The 19,967-nt window shown below is 36.5% G+C and overlaps 1 protein-coding gene across 2 annotated transcripts in view; it reads left to right on the forward strand.

Annotated features, from left to right (window-relative positions):
* Positions 1 to 19,967, forward strand: part of LOC131047416 (carboxyl-terminal-processing peptidase 3, chloroplastic) — a 190,084-nt gene that overhangs the window by 134,024 nt on the left and 36,093 nt on the right. For both annotated transcript variants that reach the window (XM_057981314.2, XM_057981306.2), the window contains exons 5-7: positions 3,469 to 3,547; positions 9,448 to 9,536; positions 11,508 to 11,543. In XM_057981314.2, coding sequence (XP_057837297.2) covers positions 3,469 to 3,547; positions 9,448 to 9,536; positions 11,508 to 11,543 — 204 coding nt within the window. The remainder of the gene's footprint in view (positions 1 to 3,468; positions 3,548 to 9,447; positions 9,537 to 11,507; positions 11,544 to 19,967) is intronic.

The raw sequence follows: 19,967 nt of genomic DNA on the forward strand, positions 1-19,967 counted from the left end.
TTGAACCTTTGACTGCCCTCCAACATAATGTTGGTCAAAGACGCCCTCTTTCACGCTTTCTGAGGCATGAAAAATGATGTAAACAAAAGAGGTGAAGATCTAATTAAAAAAGTGATTGCACGAAACCCGAGGCACAAATCCCAATGCATAGAAAAAAGAGGCATATTTTGAAGCACAAATTCCAAGGCAAATTTTTTTGACACGGATTCCAAGGCAAATTTATGAGTAGAAACTCTGGGGCAATTGTCAAAACCCTAGCCACCAGTCAAAGTGTCACAAGAGGGTTTGAAAACCCTAGCCATCGATAGATAAGCCCTAGTTGAGCAGCACCCAAAAAAATCAAATACAAACTGTCAAAACCCTAGGTCATGGGCTAGAACAGTGGGCACATATCTGTAGCAAACAAAACCTAAACCCTGGCCGCAAGGAAAAACATTAGCAAAAAAAATGTTTGTTACAAGCAGAGAACTGAAAAAGAATGAATCTAGATCGCGGGTTGAGAAAACACAAAAATCGCGGCCACAAACTGCCAAAGAAGGAATGAAAAACGCATCCAAAAACACATTGAAAAACTTTCAGTTGTGTAATGTCCCCTTTTTCCTAGTAGATCACTCAAATACAGAGACTCGCCTGTTATCCATCTCCGCAGGTGAATTCAGTGCATAGGAGATGACAGTGCTGGCATGTGGGGTCCTATACTTGACACTTGGGTGCTAGGAAGTGTTATTGTTTGAGAATATAATGTTATTTTGATATGAATCACTTTTTCTAAAAATAGAAAAAAGTTAAAGTGACTTTATGGGGTTAAGTTATAAAGTAATAATAAAACATTAAAGCAACCGCATGGCACAATCCCCTAGGCATAAAGTTGATTTTAAAAAGTGGCCAACCTCAATGATGGATTAGACCCTCAAGTTGGGTGAACTTGCTAGGGGAATAATTATCAAATAAATTTCATTAAAAATAAGACAGGAGAACCGTAAATGTTATGATTAGGGTTAAGAAGCTATAAAGTAACAAGAGGGGCATTCATTTTGGCATCTATGAATTCATTTTTACATCACAGGATTGAGAATTGAGCTTTGGAGAAGATTTTCAGCAGCTATTGAGTCTTATGGTAACGAAAACTCCTTGAAGGCAAGTGTATTGGACAAAACCCCAATCCGCAGGAGAGAGGGATCCACTCAGAATTCCTATTCAAAGAATTCTTAACTCAGAAAATTTCAGAGTTGATTGCAGATTTGGAAGGGTTTATGATCTTCCTAAGGCAGCCGTTTCATATCCTAAGCAAGCTGTACACTCTTTGAAGGCAGCCGTACCACTTTGCAGTTACCTGGGTGCCAAACTTGTTCGATTCAGCCAGTTGAGGGTATAATTCTCAAACAAATGTTATGTGCAGCACTTCACTGTTGTGAAATATGGATCGAAGATAATGACAGCGATTCTGGAAGACTGATTGCCGTGAGTTATTGATCGTCTCCATCATTGAATCCGGTTTAAATACAAGAGGAAAGGTTGCCTACATAGGGACATGTCCATATGTGGCAGTTGCCACGTATGGACATGCCCCTACAGAGGCAACCGTTCATAACAATTAGTTTGTTTATGTTTAATTTCCGAACTGCATGCTCCGTTAATATAATGCGATCGAGAATCACATGGGCACGATAACTATCGTGCCCACTGTGATTACATTACAGTGCGTATTGTAATGTAATCACAGTGAGCACGATATTTATCGTGCCCACTGTGATTACATTACAGTGCGTATTGTAATGTAATCACAGTGGCACGATTTCGTGCTCACTGTGATAATCATCGCAGTGTATACAAAGTTTATGTCCATCTGCATATCGGGACTGTGTGTTAATAGCACTCTCCAGAATGACTTTCAGGCATTGATCATATATATATAATAACCGGTTTACCATGAGTTAGATTCACGAGGGCTATATCTTAACATTCACAGCAGTACTTTAATAATTTCAGCAGGTGATAGGAGCATATTTCTCATTCAGTTTGTTGACTTGTTAGTAGATGGAATAATCCAGCCTGGGAGCAAGGTGTGGAACTCAGTAGATCTTCAGCATTTGTTTATAGTAATTGTGGTAGGAACAAATAAAACTACTTGGAGCCATTTTCAGCAGCTAGAAGCTCCTAGTTTGTATTCTATTTCAGTTCTTCAATAAAACTCCCTCTAGGCTAGGCGTTGTATTCCTGGTATGCCACTTGCTGACTTGGTGAATTACAATTCTTGAATCTGAATATTGTTTCATTGCTGTTCCTGAATCAGAATTCTGAAAATTATTTGTTAGTCATTTTATTTCTGCATTTTGAATTCTAAATTTATGGTTCACTAGCATTGTTTATGAATAAACCCCTATTCAATCCATTGGGAACAAATCCCAAGCACAAAACACAGAAAACAACATTAAAACCTACATTTCAGCACCATAAAAATCAGAAAAATCTCAGTGCAATCTGGCTGAGGATCTTTCAAGCTGCATCATAGAAGGCCGTGAAAGCTTGACGTGAAGAGCAGAGGTAGAACCGCGCGAACCCAGATTGCGGAAAAAAATCATGAACTCAGAGCAGAAGGTTGCGCGCAGGTCATGTGAGAAGAATCGCGCGGGCAAAAACAAAGGCGCACATGCGGGTTAAGCAGAAAAGACCCACAAAACAAACACAGGTGCACCTTTGTGATATTTCACCTAAGGAACTCGCGAAAACGAAAAAAATTGCGCCAATGATCAGAAGGAATCCCATGCGAAAAACGAATTACAGATTACCACAACCTTTTCAGATAATCTCATGTGATAGATCACGAATTACAGACTATGAAAAAATAGGCCCTAAGAAAATTCGAATTTTTTTAAAAGAAGCCAGCAAAGATTTTTTCCCGCTCTGATACCATGTCAAGGTAAATGCGTGATTTTATTAAAAGGGTAAAATGTACATATATAGGCATTTACATTGTTGATGTTTCCTAAAGAAACAATCGAACATTGAAGACTAAATTAGAAACAAATCTAATCTACCTATAAAATACATTATTGACCATTAAATAAATAGATATGCAAATATTAATCTAATAAAAAATGTTTGTTTTGAGTTGAAGTTCATATTAACCTTTGCCTGAGGTGAATCCAAAAACCAACAATTTTGGTTTTATTTTGTATGAGTATGAATCAGCTCATGGAACACTACAAATTGCAAATAGCTCATACATATTTTTCAGATTACGTTAGTTTTTGTTTACAGTGAGCTTCACCTTTTAATTCAAAGAGCAGTTCTAGCACACATTTATTTTGTTTTGTGTTGGATTGGAAAGCACAAATTAAAGTGATAACAATTAGTTATTCAGAAATAGCATAATATTCATATTTATGTTTGTAATTTGGAATTGATAAATTTAAATCTGAGCTATCATGTTTTACATTGTATTCTACTACCTATTTGAAATTGCAGACCGTGTTATCTTCAATAGTTGGGAGTCCTGCTGCACGAGCTGGTATACATGCAGGGGATGAACTGGTTGAAATTGATGGTAGGGCACCTAAACTTTTGTTTTCCTTTAGTCAGCATGCCTCATATTTCCGCAGTGGCTGAATTTTTTGAAGGGAATTCAATTTATTCTTACTCTTGACAGAATGTAAATTTCTGAACCTTGTGAATTGTTCCTATTTTCTTTCTTGTTTGTTGCTGGTGCAGCTATTTGGTTTGTTTATTACAAAGTTTCGTCTCTATCAGTGGACAATAAACCATGCATTAGAGAGCAGAGAATTAATGCAAGTCATGAATACGTATTTGCTAAGAATTATCATATAAATGCTTTTTGAAATAGAGAAGCACAGTTTAAAGGCTAATATGCTTGTTTGATCTCATGCAAATGCCATATCCTTTTTGTGTCTTAGTCACAGTTTTTCTGTATTGTGGCCTACAGTACAGATTTTATGGTGCATATGACAAGCTGCAACTCCTTATGCCAAAGATCATCATCATCCACAAATACAATAATCCTCTTACCAATGCTTGATGTATTATATCTAGATTACCATTGATCTGTAAATTTGCTCATCAAATCTGATTATTTGTGACAATGGGTGTATGTGATGTTAGGACAATTGAGATGAAAAGAGGAATTCTTTTTTCCAAATTAAATGGACAATATGAAGTAAAAAGGGAGGAAGAGTAAACATCGAAACAAGGAAATTGAAGTGATGTATTTTGTAATACAAATATGCAACTAATGTCTTCTTTAAATCACTTATGAGAGGCAAGCTTGAAAATATAGAATCATGGTAATTGTTTAAATTGGTAACATTAAAATTTAAAATTAAAGGGGTATTCAATTAAATGGTTTTTAAAGGCACTTTTATATTATAGCCACTTTATTAGTACAGAAAGTCACTGACTTTTAGTTAAATGTGAACATTGAAACATGTCTGATGTAGTTAGGTATGGCAGTTTCTTAGAAGTTGTCTTGACGTTTGATAAGTACATGTTAGGGGCTAGTCCACATGATACAAAATAATTGCACTGAAAACAAGTATTTTAGTCAAACCCATTTTAGTCACTAGCCCCTTGTTTCTTCAATCCCATTTTAGTCACTACCCCTTGTCAATGAAATTGTGAGTGGCTTCGCTATCGATAAGAACTGTCACCTTTTGTCCCAAGACTCCTCTAACATGGAAAGCATGATATCTTGGTGCCCCGTGTTGCAAGTGTACCTCCCGGTTGCTCCCCTCCTTGGTCTTCATGCTCAACCTCATCCACAGCTATCTTCTGCGTAGGCACATCATCCTGTGTATCCTCATTGGAGACTACCTCTATACAGTGTATTTGTCCCTTTCCCAAACACCTATGTCCTAGTTGCCATGGATCTCTGCATGAAGCATAGCTTTTTCCTTCAGAGTTCATTCTTAGGTTCCTCCATTTGGTTTGGCTTGTGGGGTAATGCCTTAGGTGGAGGCATTCTCTTTTGAGGAGGCCTTTTTTGGCACAATAGGAGGTGCCTTCTTGGAACAGAATCTATCCTTACCCACTGAATCGTCCAAATTTAGAGCTCTCCTAATGGCTTCTTGCAATGAACTTGGATCAAATGCACTAACTAATCCTTTGAGGGGTTCAGATAGGCCTTCTACAAAAAGGACTATGAGCCTCCTTTCTGTCACGTCTAGAATCATCACCAAAAGCCTATGAAATTCTACTACATAGCTTCCACTTTGCCTCTTGCTTCAGCTATCCTAACTCTCTGAAATGAATCTCTGGATCCCTCCTATCAAATCTCTGTCAATTTCTGGCTGAAGTCTTCTAAGGTAGTGATTGAGTCATGCTCGTTGATCACCATGCCATGATACCACCATTCGTGAGCCACTCCTTCAAGATGCAAGGTGGCAAACTTGATGGTCTCATCTTCAAATATTGGATTCAAAGAGAAGTATGTGTCCAATTTCTGCAACCAAGCCCTTGCTGAACAGCTACAGGATCCATCAACAGTAGGAATTGTGATCTTTCCTAAGCGGCTTTGAATGTCCTTTTAGGGTTGCTCATCATACCTTTTTCTCCTATGCCCATTCCTTGTCTTCATCTTATAGTATTATGTAAAGGGCATGTCTCTTCATTTGGCAGTGCTTAAGGCATTGGATTCATCATGAAGTCTTTTCATTTCATCTCCTTGGTTGGGTGGCTCTTCTTCCATGGGTGCCATCCCTTCCTTTTTCCAGAAAATTGGCTCTAAAGGTTCTTGGATTTAGATTACTTGAGACACTATCACCGCCAGTGCAGCTCCCTTCGATTCTATTTTGAAAAGGTCTAATAGCACTCAGTTGCTAGTTCAGTCCCCTTAGGAGTTGGACCATTTCAACCATGGTGTCCCTCATGTAAGTCTAAAACTCCTTGCTCTCCTTGATGAATTCTCAAGGGTTGTCTTCATTTCTGTCACCCATGGTGGCCTCTCTCCTTTCCTTTTGTTGATACCTCAACCCTTTGTCACTAACACTTGTGAATCTGCACACGCACAGGTTGGCAGGATGCCAAGCTCTCTGTAAGATACCTAGGGTTTCGAGTTCAATTTTAAATCAGATCTTGCTAACAACTTCCAAAATTAAGGCTGGTAACAAAAAATTAAACCCTCAGAATACGAACTCAAACATAAAAATAAATTTTAACTTGAACACCTCAAGAAATAGAGAATTATGGCTGCAAAGACTCTGCTTATTCTGCAGAATTAATATCCTCAGTTAGCCCAGAACCTGGTTAAGAATGTGGGATCTTCTCAGGGCTCTAGGGCAGATTTACAATCAATGACAGATAATTTCTGATCTGTAACAATTAGGAAGAATGCTGGAAGTAGATGCCTGAATAAGTAAACTCCACAAAGTATGAATTGAGGCACACAGCCTTCAATAAGATCTCTTAATTCATTATCCTCTTGTGTCCTGATCTGAGTTAATCCACCTCTAGTGATGGTATGAGCAAAGTTTCACCACAAGAAATCAAGATTATAGATTGCCTAGCACCTTACTGACAAATGGAGGTCCAAATCTGCAAATAATTTGGGAGATCTGTAGCCATGCCTAGGTAAGTTAGCACCTCCTTTGTAAACCCTTAATAGGACCAGCTCCAAAATCCACCTTCCGGACTTGTATGGTATTTATCCTCTGATTTGCCTTTCCTTCAATACACCAGATGCAAGTAATCAATAGACCTGCAATGGATTGAACAGTCAGCAGATATGAAGGAATAGAATGCAAAGAAGAATTAAGGAGGGTTAGGGGTTTCGTCCTAACCTCCTCGCACGCACAGTAGGGTTTTCGTCTTGCTGGAGTGTCACTAGGAATTTGTTCAAAAACTCTTCATTGCTTCGCTAGATCAAGCCAATGACCTATATACCCAAGCACGCCCAAAGGAACTGCACACAAGTTGGCCTCCAAAGGGTAAATGATGTCAGCCAGCTAGGAGGGAAAAAAAGATTTAAATTTGAATTAATATTATATTTATTAAGTTGGTTGGCCCCAAATGGCGTTGGCCATGCTAGTAGGTAATATTAAAATTAAATTTTGATTATCTTTATTTATTGGTGTTTAAAAACACCCTTTTTGAGTGCTGGGCCGACCCAGCTCATGATGGGCTCATGACACACTGCCCTTGACCCTGTTGGGGTGTTGCTCCCAAACTCCCATCAAACTATAAGTCTTACCAAGTAATAGGCCAATGATGAATTGTGATCATAAAATCTACATAATACTTGTCCCTTGTTGCAACTTTCTGTATCTTCACAGTCAAAGCAACAATCAAGGATTAACTTGTTTCATACATTGGACAACTTGTTTAGTATGCAAGGATTGCCATAGGCAAAGTTGGCATACAACAGTCATAAAACTGGCGAATACAAGTTAAGTCATAGTTGGCAAGAAATGTCATTTTCATAATGTAAGAATGTATCAATCATTCCTTGCACATACAATTCATAAAACAATATTAGTATCCTAGCTAAAGGTCAAGCTAGAACATAATAACAATTTATATTTTTGCTCAACTATTCCTCTCTGTTATGAACTTGACAAGAAATCATGCAGTCTTGAAGACTTCAAGAAAACATTAATAATAAATCCCTCACTTGAATATACACAAGAACATATCATGGTTAAATCGTCATCTAGGACCTATCATAGATGCCACTGCACGACTTGTTGTGATGGTGGGATGAGTAATGTAGGTTCATCTAAACCATAGACTTATATTTTTAGTTTTGATATTTGTTTTGATGCCCTGGATTTCATAATCCATGAGATTTGTATATAGTTGACAATATTTATAGTTTTAAATTTATATATCTACTAGCCCACACGGGTAGCGTAGTTGGCTTGGGCCGTGGGTTTGCTCCCCATAGGTCACGGTTTCAACTCCCAGGCCTAGATCTCACCTGATGTGCCTGGCAGGCGGGCTGCTTGGTACATCTCTAGGGACTAGTCTCGCCTCAGCTTGCCCCAAATGGATGCTGGGCTGGGTCATGGGGATACCCTGAGTGATCAAAAAAAGAAATTTAATCTACCAATATTGTTTTCTAAAGCTAAAAATTAAAATTCATTTTTATACTGATGTGATCAATGTATACTTTTGTATTTGGTCAAAGTAGATTCTATTTGATTAGTTTATTGTGTCTTTAAAGTCGTTTTATTAAAGGGTGCAAGAAACAAGTCTTGAATCCTTGAAAATTTCTATATTTCATGATTTTTTCAATTTGCCGAGTCTACGCATCGAGTCTGAGTCTGAGTCAAAAATCAGCTAAGGTGAGTCTGAGTCTTGTGACACTGAGTTGAAAACACAGGTGCATTCTACTAGGTGAACTTTGCGTTGGTGAAGGCTTCCCCTGGATTCTTGATGGACATTCTTTTATAGATTGCTGTCCTCCAGAACTTTCCTCTCATTCAAGACTTTCTTGTGGGATGTTCTTCTAAAATGTTTGACTAACACAGTCCAAGGTTGTCATCGCTAATGTTCATTGAAATATGGTGTGCTATTTCTGAAATGTGAATGGATCAAAATGTAGGGAGGGATTTTCATGTTCTACTTCTCAAGTTGTAATTCACCTTCTATTTAAGGCATGGAGAAAATATAACAATTACATGCACAGTAAGTTCAATATATACATAAATAATAATTTGAGGCTGATATTTGTGGTTAGATGATCTTGTCTTTTTCCTCATGTAATCATTTTTGCTTTATTTTATGGTTATAATCTACCATGTGTGATATCTCTGGAGGGGAAGGCCTCCTGTGTTTATTCCACGGGGCCAATGTTACCCAGCTGAACTGTATATTTTGTAAATTAAAGTAGTAATACAAACCACCCTCCTACAAATACAAATACCAATTTATATATTATCAAGACATAAAATTAAATGGGAATAGAAAGGAGAGTGGCTTGGCATGATTGCTTTTGACTAGTATGTACTTGGAAAATAATGATAGTGATTATGGTTGGATGCTGGTAATGGTTGACAAGTGCCTGTGCATATCTTGACCCACCATACTAACTATTGAAAATTGTCAATTAGGCCATTTTCATTATCATATGCAAATAATTAATTTTATTTTATCAAAACATGTTGCAATCATCACATATATTCGCATACAAGGGAGGCGGTGGTGACAGAAGCTCAGTTATAGAATCTTCTGTAGAATGGTGCAAGGATAAAAAAACAACAGTTTTTGACTTTAGGATAGAAATTTGTAACAACTTAACATTTACTTGTTACATGATTTATTCCATTGACAATTTCTGATGATGATACAAAGGTTCTTCTTTCATCTATTCAAGTTTTGTTTAATTTATAACGTTCATGCTTGAGAAGGATGTGTAGAATTCATGAATTGTACATGAAATAAAGAAATCCTCGCAAATTGTACTCCTTATGCTTGAGTTTCTTGTCGATGTTGCAGGTGAATCCCTTGTAGGAATGAATGGAGAAGAAGCAGCACAAAAGCTTAGAGGGCGTGTTGGCACATCTGTTATGATTAAGCTACAGAATGTAATAACTTCTTAATTTTTTCAATCCTTTTTGTTCAATGGTCAGTCAATACACATTATTTGTAAGTGGAAATTCAACATGATTATAAAATCATCAATTAGGCTATAAGGTTTTTTGATAACCAGGAAAATAGGCTGAAGAGATCCTGTTAATGAAAATTATAATTTTAGTGATATGTGTTTATTAGTGCATAATTGCCCAAATAAAAAAAAATAATGAAGGTAGATAATATAGACAATCTAAAGATATCCATCAAGATATGCACACAATTGAATGTTAAAGAGAAAAGGCAAATGAGTACAATAGATAACTGAGATGGAAGCCATATGTGCATTGTATTTGAATTGATTCCTAGTCTGGGAAGCCACCATGCAGATTGAGTTTGGTGGATATTAGAACTCTTTATGTTAGAAATAAAACACTTTAATTACTCAATATTCAAAAAATTCGAATTCAATAATGATAAGACGGATATCTCAATTTAGGTGCGTGCCTTTCCTATGTAGGCGCCTCACTTTGGACTCCTGAATAATTCACTCTTTTTCTGCAAGTTAAAATTAGAAACTACTTTTTAATGAACCAAATATATAGGCCTCATAATTTCTCATTTAGATGACCTCTAATAACAATATTTTAAATCACCCTTTTACACAATGATTGAGCCTAAATTATAATTTATTTCCCTTACCATGTCCTTTATCCTACTGGAAATAGAGATAGACTGCGGGTCTTTACCCAATGCCTTCAATCTTGATAAGGGGATACAACAAATGTCCAAAGTACATACTCAAAACACTTAAATGGTACAACAATGCTTCATTAGAAACTTTATTACAACGGATCAGAGCACATTTATCCCACAATAAGAAACTAAATAGCTCACAGGGCATATATTCTAGGGGCATTACAATATGTGCTTTCTATTTTAGTGCTTTCATGAAAAATGGGCATAAAATCTGTTTTTCTAACAACATGCATACTGCGATCATCTCAGCCTCTAAACCTTTGTTTTTTGATTAAGGATCATGCTTTTCTTAAATGGCATTAATTATATTAATACATTCCTCTTTTATTGAAAAAACTATTCTTTCTTGTCATTTTGATGTGATCATGATCTATGTTGCAAAGTTTGTCTTTACAATCCCTAGTGCGTGTGATATATTAATGATACTCTCTCTTTTATATTTTTAAGTTTCTCCAATCAGATTAAATTGGTATTAGATGCAATATATAAGAAAAAGTTGTTTAAATTCCTGCCGTGCGATATACCAATTTGTTTGAAGTTCTTGACTTGTCAAAAAGATAAGATTAGGTCCTTCATTTCCCTTAAAATCTGTGAAACATATATAATAGAGTAGCTTGATTAGGTCCTTGTTATAATTTTCTTCACAGCAGCTGATTATTCATGTAGAGAAAAATGTAATAAAGAAGATGCTTTTAATTGCGATCAAAATAATCTTGGCAAGCTTTCCCCTAGAAATTATCATGAATTTCAAAGATAAGTCCTTTAAGCTTATATTTTTCATGAGGAGAATCAACTGAGATTTCATCAAAACTTAGATTGCACTTTAAATATGGTGCAATGGAAAGAGGGCAAACTATGCTGTCAAATTCACCTAGAGTTCTCACCTGGATCTGATCAAATTTTTGCAATAATCAATGGGCGCCTATGCGATGTAAGGGAGCTAAGCTTGATGGGGCTTGAGCCTTGATCTTTCATGTGACGTTGCTCAGTCTTTGCCACTAAGTCAAGCTTGCCAGGCTGAATATTAGCATCAATACAAGTTAGGAATCAAGCCTACTGCTTCCCAAGTTAAAGAAATAAATAAAATATTTGCAGTTTATATTTTGAAATGTTAAGTAACTTGTGTATAATTGAAGAAAATATTGTTGTTTCAACAATGGACTCAAATATTACTTATAATATGTTTTTTCTTCATTTGACATACTTTGGTTATCTTGTTTTATCAGGCAGCAGACTATGAAGGAGGAGCAAAAATTAGAGAGGTCATTTAATTCTCCTACCCTTTCTAATTGTAAATTTTGATTCCATAAAGTGGAAAACTATCAAGCAAATATAAGTTATTTCATGGAAGCTTGTACTAGAAAATGATAGCACCTTCTTACTTTTGGGAACAGGATATTGTAATTGAATAGATACTTAGAACATACAAGAGTTACCTTGACTTTTAATACAGAAGGTTAGTGAAGGTATTTCACATTGTACATAAAAGTGGAAATGCAAGCTGTATAATTTACCAGAGCAAGGAATAATCAATAGAATCTAATTTTTTTCGTTCATCAAGCTGTGTTTTGCTCTTCCTTAGGCAGAAGATTTGAAAGTGAATATAAATACCTCAATTATCTGCAAGAGTTCACTCACTTGTATGGCCATTGTTGTGTACATTCTCCATGCTATGCCTGACATTATAGATGCAAGGATCAATAGTATGTAATTAATAAATTTTCCTTTTTAGTTGATACTTTGTTATGATTTTAATCTGTCTCTTATGGGACAATAAAAAATGAAACAACACATATATTAGAACCATTCTTCAAATTATAAGGGAAAGCTCCTTGAGATCTAACTAAACTTAAATTTTAAACTAAAAATATAATTTACAATTATGCACACTATATTAGATTTCAATGAGGGATTGCATTGTTATGTCCCCATTTTTAGCAATACTGCTTCGTGAGCTTTTGGCCAGTTTTCAAGTTTTCTTGTAAGCTTCAAGGTATGGTGGGGAGAACTCCAAACTTCTTGGAGGTTGTAGTGTTAGTATTTCTAGGTTTCTATTTGTGGCGTTGAGCTCAGTTGTTGTTATGGACTGTAGTGACGCTTTCATAAGCGTTTTCAAACCTCAAGGGTGTGCTCCAAACTTCTTGGAGAGCACGTCTATTTTTAGAAGTCTTCGAGTTGGCACCTGTCATCGTTCCACTGCTTTAGTCACATCATGGCATGTTCAGTTTTGGATTTTGAGGCCTTAGTAGTGCTTTCCGCAACTCAGGTGGAGTACTTAAAAATATACACCTAAGTTTCTAATGTTTAACGTTAAATTATTTAAGTGTTATATTTTATTAAAGTTGCTTTATGTCCCCTCAAAGTGGATGCCTAGGGAAAAGTGAGGGGGTCTTGCAGATGAATATCATTTTATTATTTCAAAAAGGATGTTTGAGGGATAACTGAATAATTTTATAATTTCAGAGTGCCCTTTCCCCTCCAAAACACTATAAAAGTAGGTTTGAGGTTTCATTTGCCCATATGCTGAAAATTTCTTATATCATTATGTTGCCAGATTGAACCTACGTGTTCTTCCTGATATATTGAGGACGAAAACCCTTATTGGATTTCTAGTTTCGGATTTGAAACACGCTCCATAGCTAGTTTGGAGTGGTTCTATTCAGGAATCACCATTGTTCTTCATAGGGTTTCAATTTTGGGGTTTTAGAATGAAGGTTTCTGATGTGTTCTAATTACAAATTTTGGGGAGTGGTTTAGTATTGCTTTCAGAGATTATTGGGTGTGTTTTGAATGCATTTTCAGTTGGGCTTTATGCTGGGCGATTGAATGACTTTATCATTGTTGGCCGTACCATATTTTCCCTTGCCTGACTGTACCAAATCTCCATTGACAAGATGTACATCATGTATGCAGGTATATGTGTGTTGAGGACCTGAGGTTATGACTAATTTGCTGTTTGGTAGCTATCATTTCATTCTTGCAAGCCATTCAATATCTAGTTGGAGAAGTAAGTGTTAAGGGGGCCTATGCCTGTGAGAGGGGTGAGTGAACAACCAGCAAGAATCACTGCCTCATTTGACGTCTTTGTTGGTTAGTAGATGGCACCTAGTTTCTAGAATGCTAGTCCTTGCAGTTTCGAGGTGAACTTGGATTGCTATCATTGGCCCAAGGGGGTTGTACCAGCTGTTAGTCTGTTGATTACTGATTATCAGTGTTGCACAGTTCATTACTTGTCATCTTGGTGTTCTTGGGTGAAGACCATGGTGTATGGAGCATGTTAAATCAATCTATATTCGTTATTGGTGACCCAGTGTGTATGGAACATGTTTTATGAGTCATTAGTTCACTGTCCAGACTGTTACAGCAAGATTCCAGTCCCTTATCAGACCTGCCACAACCATATTTTCATTGCTTAGTGTGTTGGAGAATAGAGGAGTCCCTTGCAAGTTTGAATGAAGTTGGGGTGAACCTTGTGGGCTATTTGGCCTGTACAGCAGCACTCATTTATGTCTCAGACCTGCCAACAATATTTCAGTCATGCAAAGTGGGTTTCACCCTTGCCATTTCTCATTCCAACACTTATTCAGTTGTTCTCAAGTTATTTAGCAGTTGTTCTAAGTTTGGTGTTATTTCATGCAAGTTGGAGTTGAATTTGAAGTTGCATGTGTCTTTTTTACTACCCAGACTTTGTATCTGCACTGTAAACTTATATCAGCGCATTATGATAGCTTATTTCATTGTTGGCAAGTCTATGTTGATGCTTCCATACTGGTAAAAAAATTTAAATTATTTTGAGGGTGGCTATTACATGCATAAATGTAAATAACTAATTGACTTTGTTTTTGTCCAAGATGCAAGTGTCTGACTGTTAGCAGTCAAGTCCTGTAAGTGAGATTCTCAGATTTGAAGGAGGATAAACTATCAAACACAAACAAAGACAACTTCTCATTGGCTAAAACAAAGACTAGAATTTGGTTGCAACACATATATATTGGACAGAAAACATATAACGCTTATCATCATCTAAAGCAAAGATTAATGGATTAGCAACAATAGGAAAGAATCAACCTCAACATCAAATGATTTCATAAAGCAAACAATTAAATTACATTGAAAGCCACAGTTTAGAAAGATTGATTTCCCCAATACAAACCTCGACTGAATGCAATTTCCCTTCAATCTACTTGATTAGATTGCAAATGTGCAATCATTGAATGACACAATAACTTCAACTAAATAATAGCTTTTGCAACATTAGTTTGAATTCTAACTATCCTTGTGCTCAAAGCACTTATTTATAAACTCTCAAGGATAACTTTTAGGGATTTAAAATAATAATAAAATATACCAACATTATTTGCTTTAAATAAATTTTATCTTTATCTACAAAGAAAAGGAAATGAAACAACTTTATTGAAAACTAATCCTAAAGCAAATAATTAAATACAAAAGCTGAAAATAGGCTTATCTCTATGGTCCAAAAATATTCTCTACTAATGCGATAGTTCTGAGATGCAGCTAGTTGAAAAATAGAATCTTTTGGCACTTAGTGATTTTTGAAAATCTTAAGTAACTCTGACTTGAAAACTTGATTAAAATCCTTTGAAACTTGGCAAACCTTTTCCTAGATCCTTTCAAAATCATTGAAAACCGTATGATATGAATCTGATGACTACCTTGCCTATATTTGTTTGATGAATTGAAACTAAACCCTAATTGTGATAAATTCATTGATACTCCATCAAGCTGATATCTCATTCTCTCTGCTTTTGAAACCCTCAACCTTAGAAACACTTCAATCTTTTTAAGGATCTTGATGAAACCTTAGGTTAGCTAGTGCACTTGAAACCTTTTTTCAGCAATTATTTTAATACTTTCTCGACAATGTCAACTCAAGATCTTGAAAGAAGATCTCCTCTTTGCTTCATAAGAATTTGTTTGCTTATTCCAAGTTCCATTTTGCAAAATTCGATCAAGTTAGCTTTTTTAAATAAAATATGACTGCTTGAGAAAGAGACAAACTCAGTTTAAGGCTGTATAACAATAGAGAAAATTAAGAAGAATAGGAGGAAAGAAGAAATGTACTGCTGAGAACCCTTCACAAACTGCTGCTAATCTTAGGAACCTTCAACCATGGTGCTGAGAAATCTTCACAAACCTGCAAAAATCAGGTAAATAGGCCTTGTTTCTGCTGAAAGTAACAGAGATGAACTGCCCTATGTTTGAAGGGTGAATGACATACTTATATAGGCATTTGAGTGAGATTTTGGGTTTCACTCTGTGGTGACGTCTTCATACATCGCCCCATTGCAAATGGGGACCCCCCACTTTTCGCTTTTTAGGGTAGAAGTTTTGCCTAGTTTCCTAGTGTTTGCCTAGTGCCATCTAGGGTTTTTTTTGAAGTTATAGGATCAAGTTGCAAACGTTGATAATTTAATGATCCTAAGTTTTGTCTAAGTGTTTGACCTTTTGAGCGTTAACGTGTTTTTTAAACACGCGCATCAGTGATTTTAAAGTGCCAAGGTATTCCAAGACATTTTGGAGTTGTTTTCTCGCTCCTAAGGTATTATTTAAGTTGGTTTCCCACTTTATTCCAATATTTTTCTATCATTTTGCTCATATTTTTGAAAAATTTGCCTAAGTCCAGTGTAAATTTAATATTTCTAAGTGATTTTGAGTGGTTAAAATGATAAAATCCTAAGGGAAATCCTTATTCCAAGGGTTAAAGGGTCAAATTCCATGCTAGAGGTGCTTTTCCCCCCACATTCCAGACTACCCAACCCATTCCCCCACTCAAAATCCACACTATACATGGGTTTCCCCTGAAATCCATACTGGCTACTATTTTCCCCCACTGTTTATCCCATCGAATTTCCCCTGGGAGTGCTAAAATTTGGCTAAGTGTCAGGATTTATCCAGACTGCCATCGATTTTCCACCAAGAGTGTGGGCTGGAATGCAGACAACGTTGAGGATGATTCCATGCTTGGGTTGATTTTCCACCAGAATATTTGTGACAACTAAGTGCAGATTTTTGTTCGGATTTTCATCCAGACAGAGGTTGATTTTCCACTAGGAATATTTTGAAGTGTTTTGGGTCCGGATTTTCATCTAGACTGAGGTTGAAATTCCACTAGGGAGTGATTTTTGCTTGTAAAGTAAGTTTGGAGTGTGGATTTCAATCCAGACTGCCATCGATTTTCCCCTCGGGGTTTTTGTGTGCAATTTTGATGAATTTATGCATGGATTTTTGTCCAAGCTAAGGTCGATTTTCCCTTATGGGGGAAATTTTGACATTTTAATGAGTTTTGAAGGGATTTTTCAATCCCAACCCAAGTCGATTTTCCCTTGGAGGCTAATTTTGGATTTAATTTGCAATATTTTAATAGATAAGCCCCATTTAATTGCTTTTAAATGATTATTAATGATTATTTAAAATTTGAAAGCAAAATTTAATAACTTGCAATAATCATTTAATATTTTAACCTTCTAGAAGCAAGTTAGGTTTTTACCAAGCAACTATTTAAGCAAGTGTTTTATCCCACATTGCTTGTGTGGTGAAAGTGAGAGGTGAAAGCAAGTATAAGAGAGGAGCCTTAACATTATTTTATTATTAAATTTGCCAGGTGTCTCCATGAAAGGCGATTTTTCTCCAAGTTGGGTGAATTTTAGCAAGTGATTGAAGTGAAGTGTTGGATTGAGGATTCCTTCCTCCTCTATTTTTTCCAAATTCGCTGATCTATTCCCCTTGCTGCCATTAAATACCAGTTCCAGATTTTCGATTTTTCAAGTTTGGCGATTTTTGGTGAAAGGTGGCGATTTTGTGTCTGGAGACTTGGGCGATATTTTTCTCCATTTTTTGCTTGTTGTTCCAAACCTCCATTGTTGCAGATCCGAGCTGCCATTGAAGACATTTTTCAGAATTTTGGAATGGCACCATAGCTGAGAAAATTTCGATTTTTATTTGGGAGTGCTTTGTGCCGTTGTTTGGGGTGATTTTCTTCATGCTTGGTGGCTGCCATTATTTTCAGACCTTGCTGGGCGCCATTGCTAGGAGTGATTTGACTTCCATTGTTGGCTGGAAACACATTTTCAGAATTATTCTTCATTGCCCAGCTCATCCACACTAAGGCGATTTTGGTTAAGGGCTGTTTGGAGGAGTTTTCAGTGCATTTTCAAGGGCTGCCATTGTTGTTACAATCTGAAACTCCATAGTTGCAGGTTGTCTTCAGACTGATTTTCATTTCCAGCCACTTGCCAACTTGGAAAATTTTACTTGGGCATCATTTCTTATGAGTTTTTTGGGCATTTGGTGGAGCTTCCATTACTAATCTAAGTCTGAAACTCCATTTTCAGATTTGTCTTCAGACTTAAATATTTTTTACCAGCCCTTTGTTTGTGTCCAGATTTAACAAACTTCACTTTGGGAAGGTGAAATTCATCAAATACAAGTGTTTCCTATGACTGCGACAAGTATAAATGACTGATTTATTGAAGTTGCAGGTCGTCTTTAGACATTGGGCAACCATTGTTGGACCTTGGAAGGGTGTCTTCAGACTTTAAGAACTAAAAATCAGACTTTTTCACACCATTGTGGTATACTTATTGGCACCATTTTTGACATTTTTCTGAGTATACCAGGTTGTCTTCAGACTGAAACTTCATTTCCAGCAACATAGTTGTACCCAGATGTGACCATTTTTGAGTTTCGAAGGTCAAAATAATTCAAATGCAAGCATGTGACATGGCTGTGACCACTTCTAGCCATTGATATTCATCATTTTCAGAGTGTCTTCAGACTTTTTGGAGCCATTTTCAGACTTTCAGAGGGTGTATTCAGACTTAAGAATCAGAAAATCAGACTTCAATATACCATTTTCTGAGTATTTTCAGACATTGGAGGGCGTATTCAGACTTTGTCCTCAGAAAATCAGACTTTAATTACAACTTTTATATAAAAAATTAGTTACTTTTTGAGTGTTTTTAGACCTCCAAGTGATATTTCCAGACCTGAACATTCATTTTTGGGCTCCAAATACTTGATTTTCTGAGTTTACATGGGTGTCTTCAGACTTAGCAATTATGATCAAACTTATCCTAAGTCTGAAAATTGGTTTTTTCTTAAGGAAAATCTTCCAGACTTTAATCCGGACCTTCATATTTTCCAGAATTGGTGGTACAATTTTCTAGGATTACCTATCACATGTTGGGACAAATGTCGAGAACAAAGTCCTGATGGTGTCCGGATTTCCACTCCATGGAATGGTGATTGAGTCAACACAAGATTTTCAAGGACAATGAGTCCAGATGAGGGTCGGATTTCCACTGCAGGGCAGAATTACAAAGGAAGGAAGTTGTCCAGATAGGCATCAAATTTCCACCAAGTGAAGAATGGACAAGCATAATGCGGATGGTTTTGAGGAATGATCAGTCCATATGCGGATGAATTTCCCACCAAGGTTGAAGTTAAGTTTATCATACTAGTGTTTGATTCAATGCTTATTTGTTTTGCAGGATTGTTACGAGGAAAGGAAGTACGATGATCAAGGCTTGAAGTGAAGGAGGATGCACGCAATGAGGATAAGGAAGATCAATACTTCAAAGATTGGATGGGGATTTCTGGATAGAGATTCCAGAAGGCGAAGGTGAGGACTAGATCAATCATGAAGAAGACTTCACTTTGATGGTGAACAAATGAAGGAAAGCAAGTTCAAGAAATGAACACAAGAGATTTTACATCAAGAAATTCAGAACTACATCAAGGAATTCCAATATCAAAGTGTGTCAAGGAAGGAAATATTTCAAGATTCCAAGATTGGGAAATTTTCCAAACATAAGGAGGGAACAATTCATGGAATTCCTTAACATAAGGATGGAATGTAAAGTGTCATAAGGGGTTCCAAACATTCTGAAGATGACGAATGTACAAGGCAAATTGGTTAAGTGTATAAGGCAAGCTGAGGTGGCATCCTAGTCACCACTCGTTCAATCAAAGGGTACCAAGTCAACATTCATTCAAGGAGGGAATAGGTGACACATGGTGATACATCAAATATTATTTTATCTTACCTACCCTTGTTTCTTATTGGCCAATGTAATGGTGGTTGTACAAACCCTAATTAGGGTTTTATCTTGTAATCTTGGTCGTTGATCTTGGATCAATCTTGCCCATCCAATTTGTAAGAGACTCTATATATGCCCCCTTGTCTCTCATTTGTAAGAGAGAGTTTTTGTAGAATTGTTGGTATATGCTACAACTATTTGAATCCTAATCATTGTTCAATTGTTGGTGATTTTGCTCTTCAAGTGTTGTATTTGCATTCATGGTTCTCAATTCCTCCAAGTTAGATTAGAATTTATTTTCATGTATGTTAGATTGAGTGGAAGATATGTTGAATTTATTTGCATGAAATCCTTAGTCCATACCACTAGCCTCTTGCCCCTGGTAAGTGCGCCTTGTGTGGTCAACTGGAATTTGAGTAAGCATAATTTCAACTATTATGCGTCCATTGACAAGCATCAACTTGGATGCTGTCTACGTTGGATGGTGATAGCCTGAAAATCTTTAAGTATACCTTAGATGATTGCACTAAGCTTGTGTCAATACCTGATTGTGAGACCTTGCCTGGTTTGATTCCACTAAATCCATTCATCATTTCCTACATTCCTAGGTTTAGAATAGATTTC

Source organism: Cryptomeria japonica, chromosome 4 (genome assembly GCF_030272615.1).
Source record: "Cryptomeria japonica chromosome 4, Sugi_1.0, whole genome shotgun sequence".
Classification (NCBI taxonomy): Eukaryota; Viridiplantae; Streptophyta; class Pinopsida; order Cupressales; family Cupressaceae; genus Cryptomeria; species Cryptomeria japonica.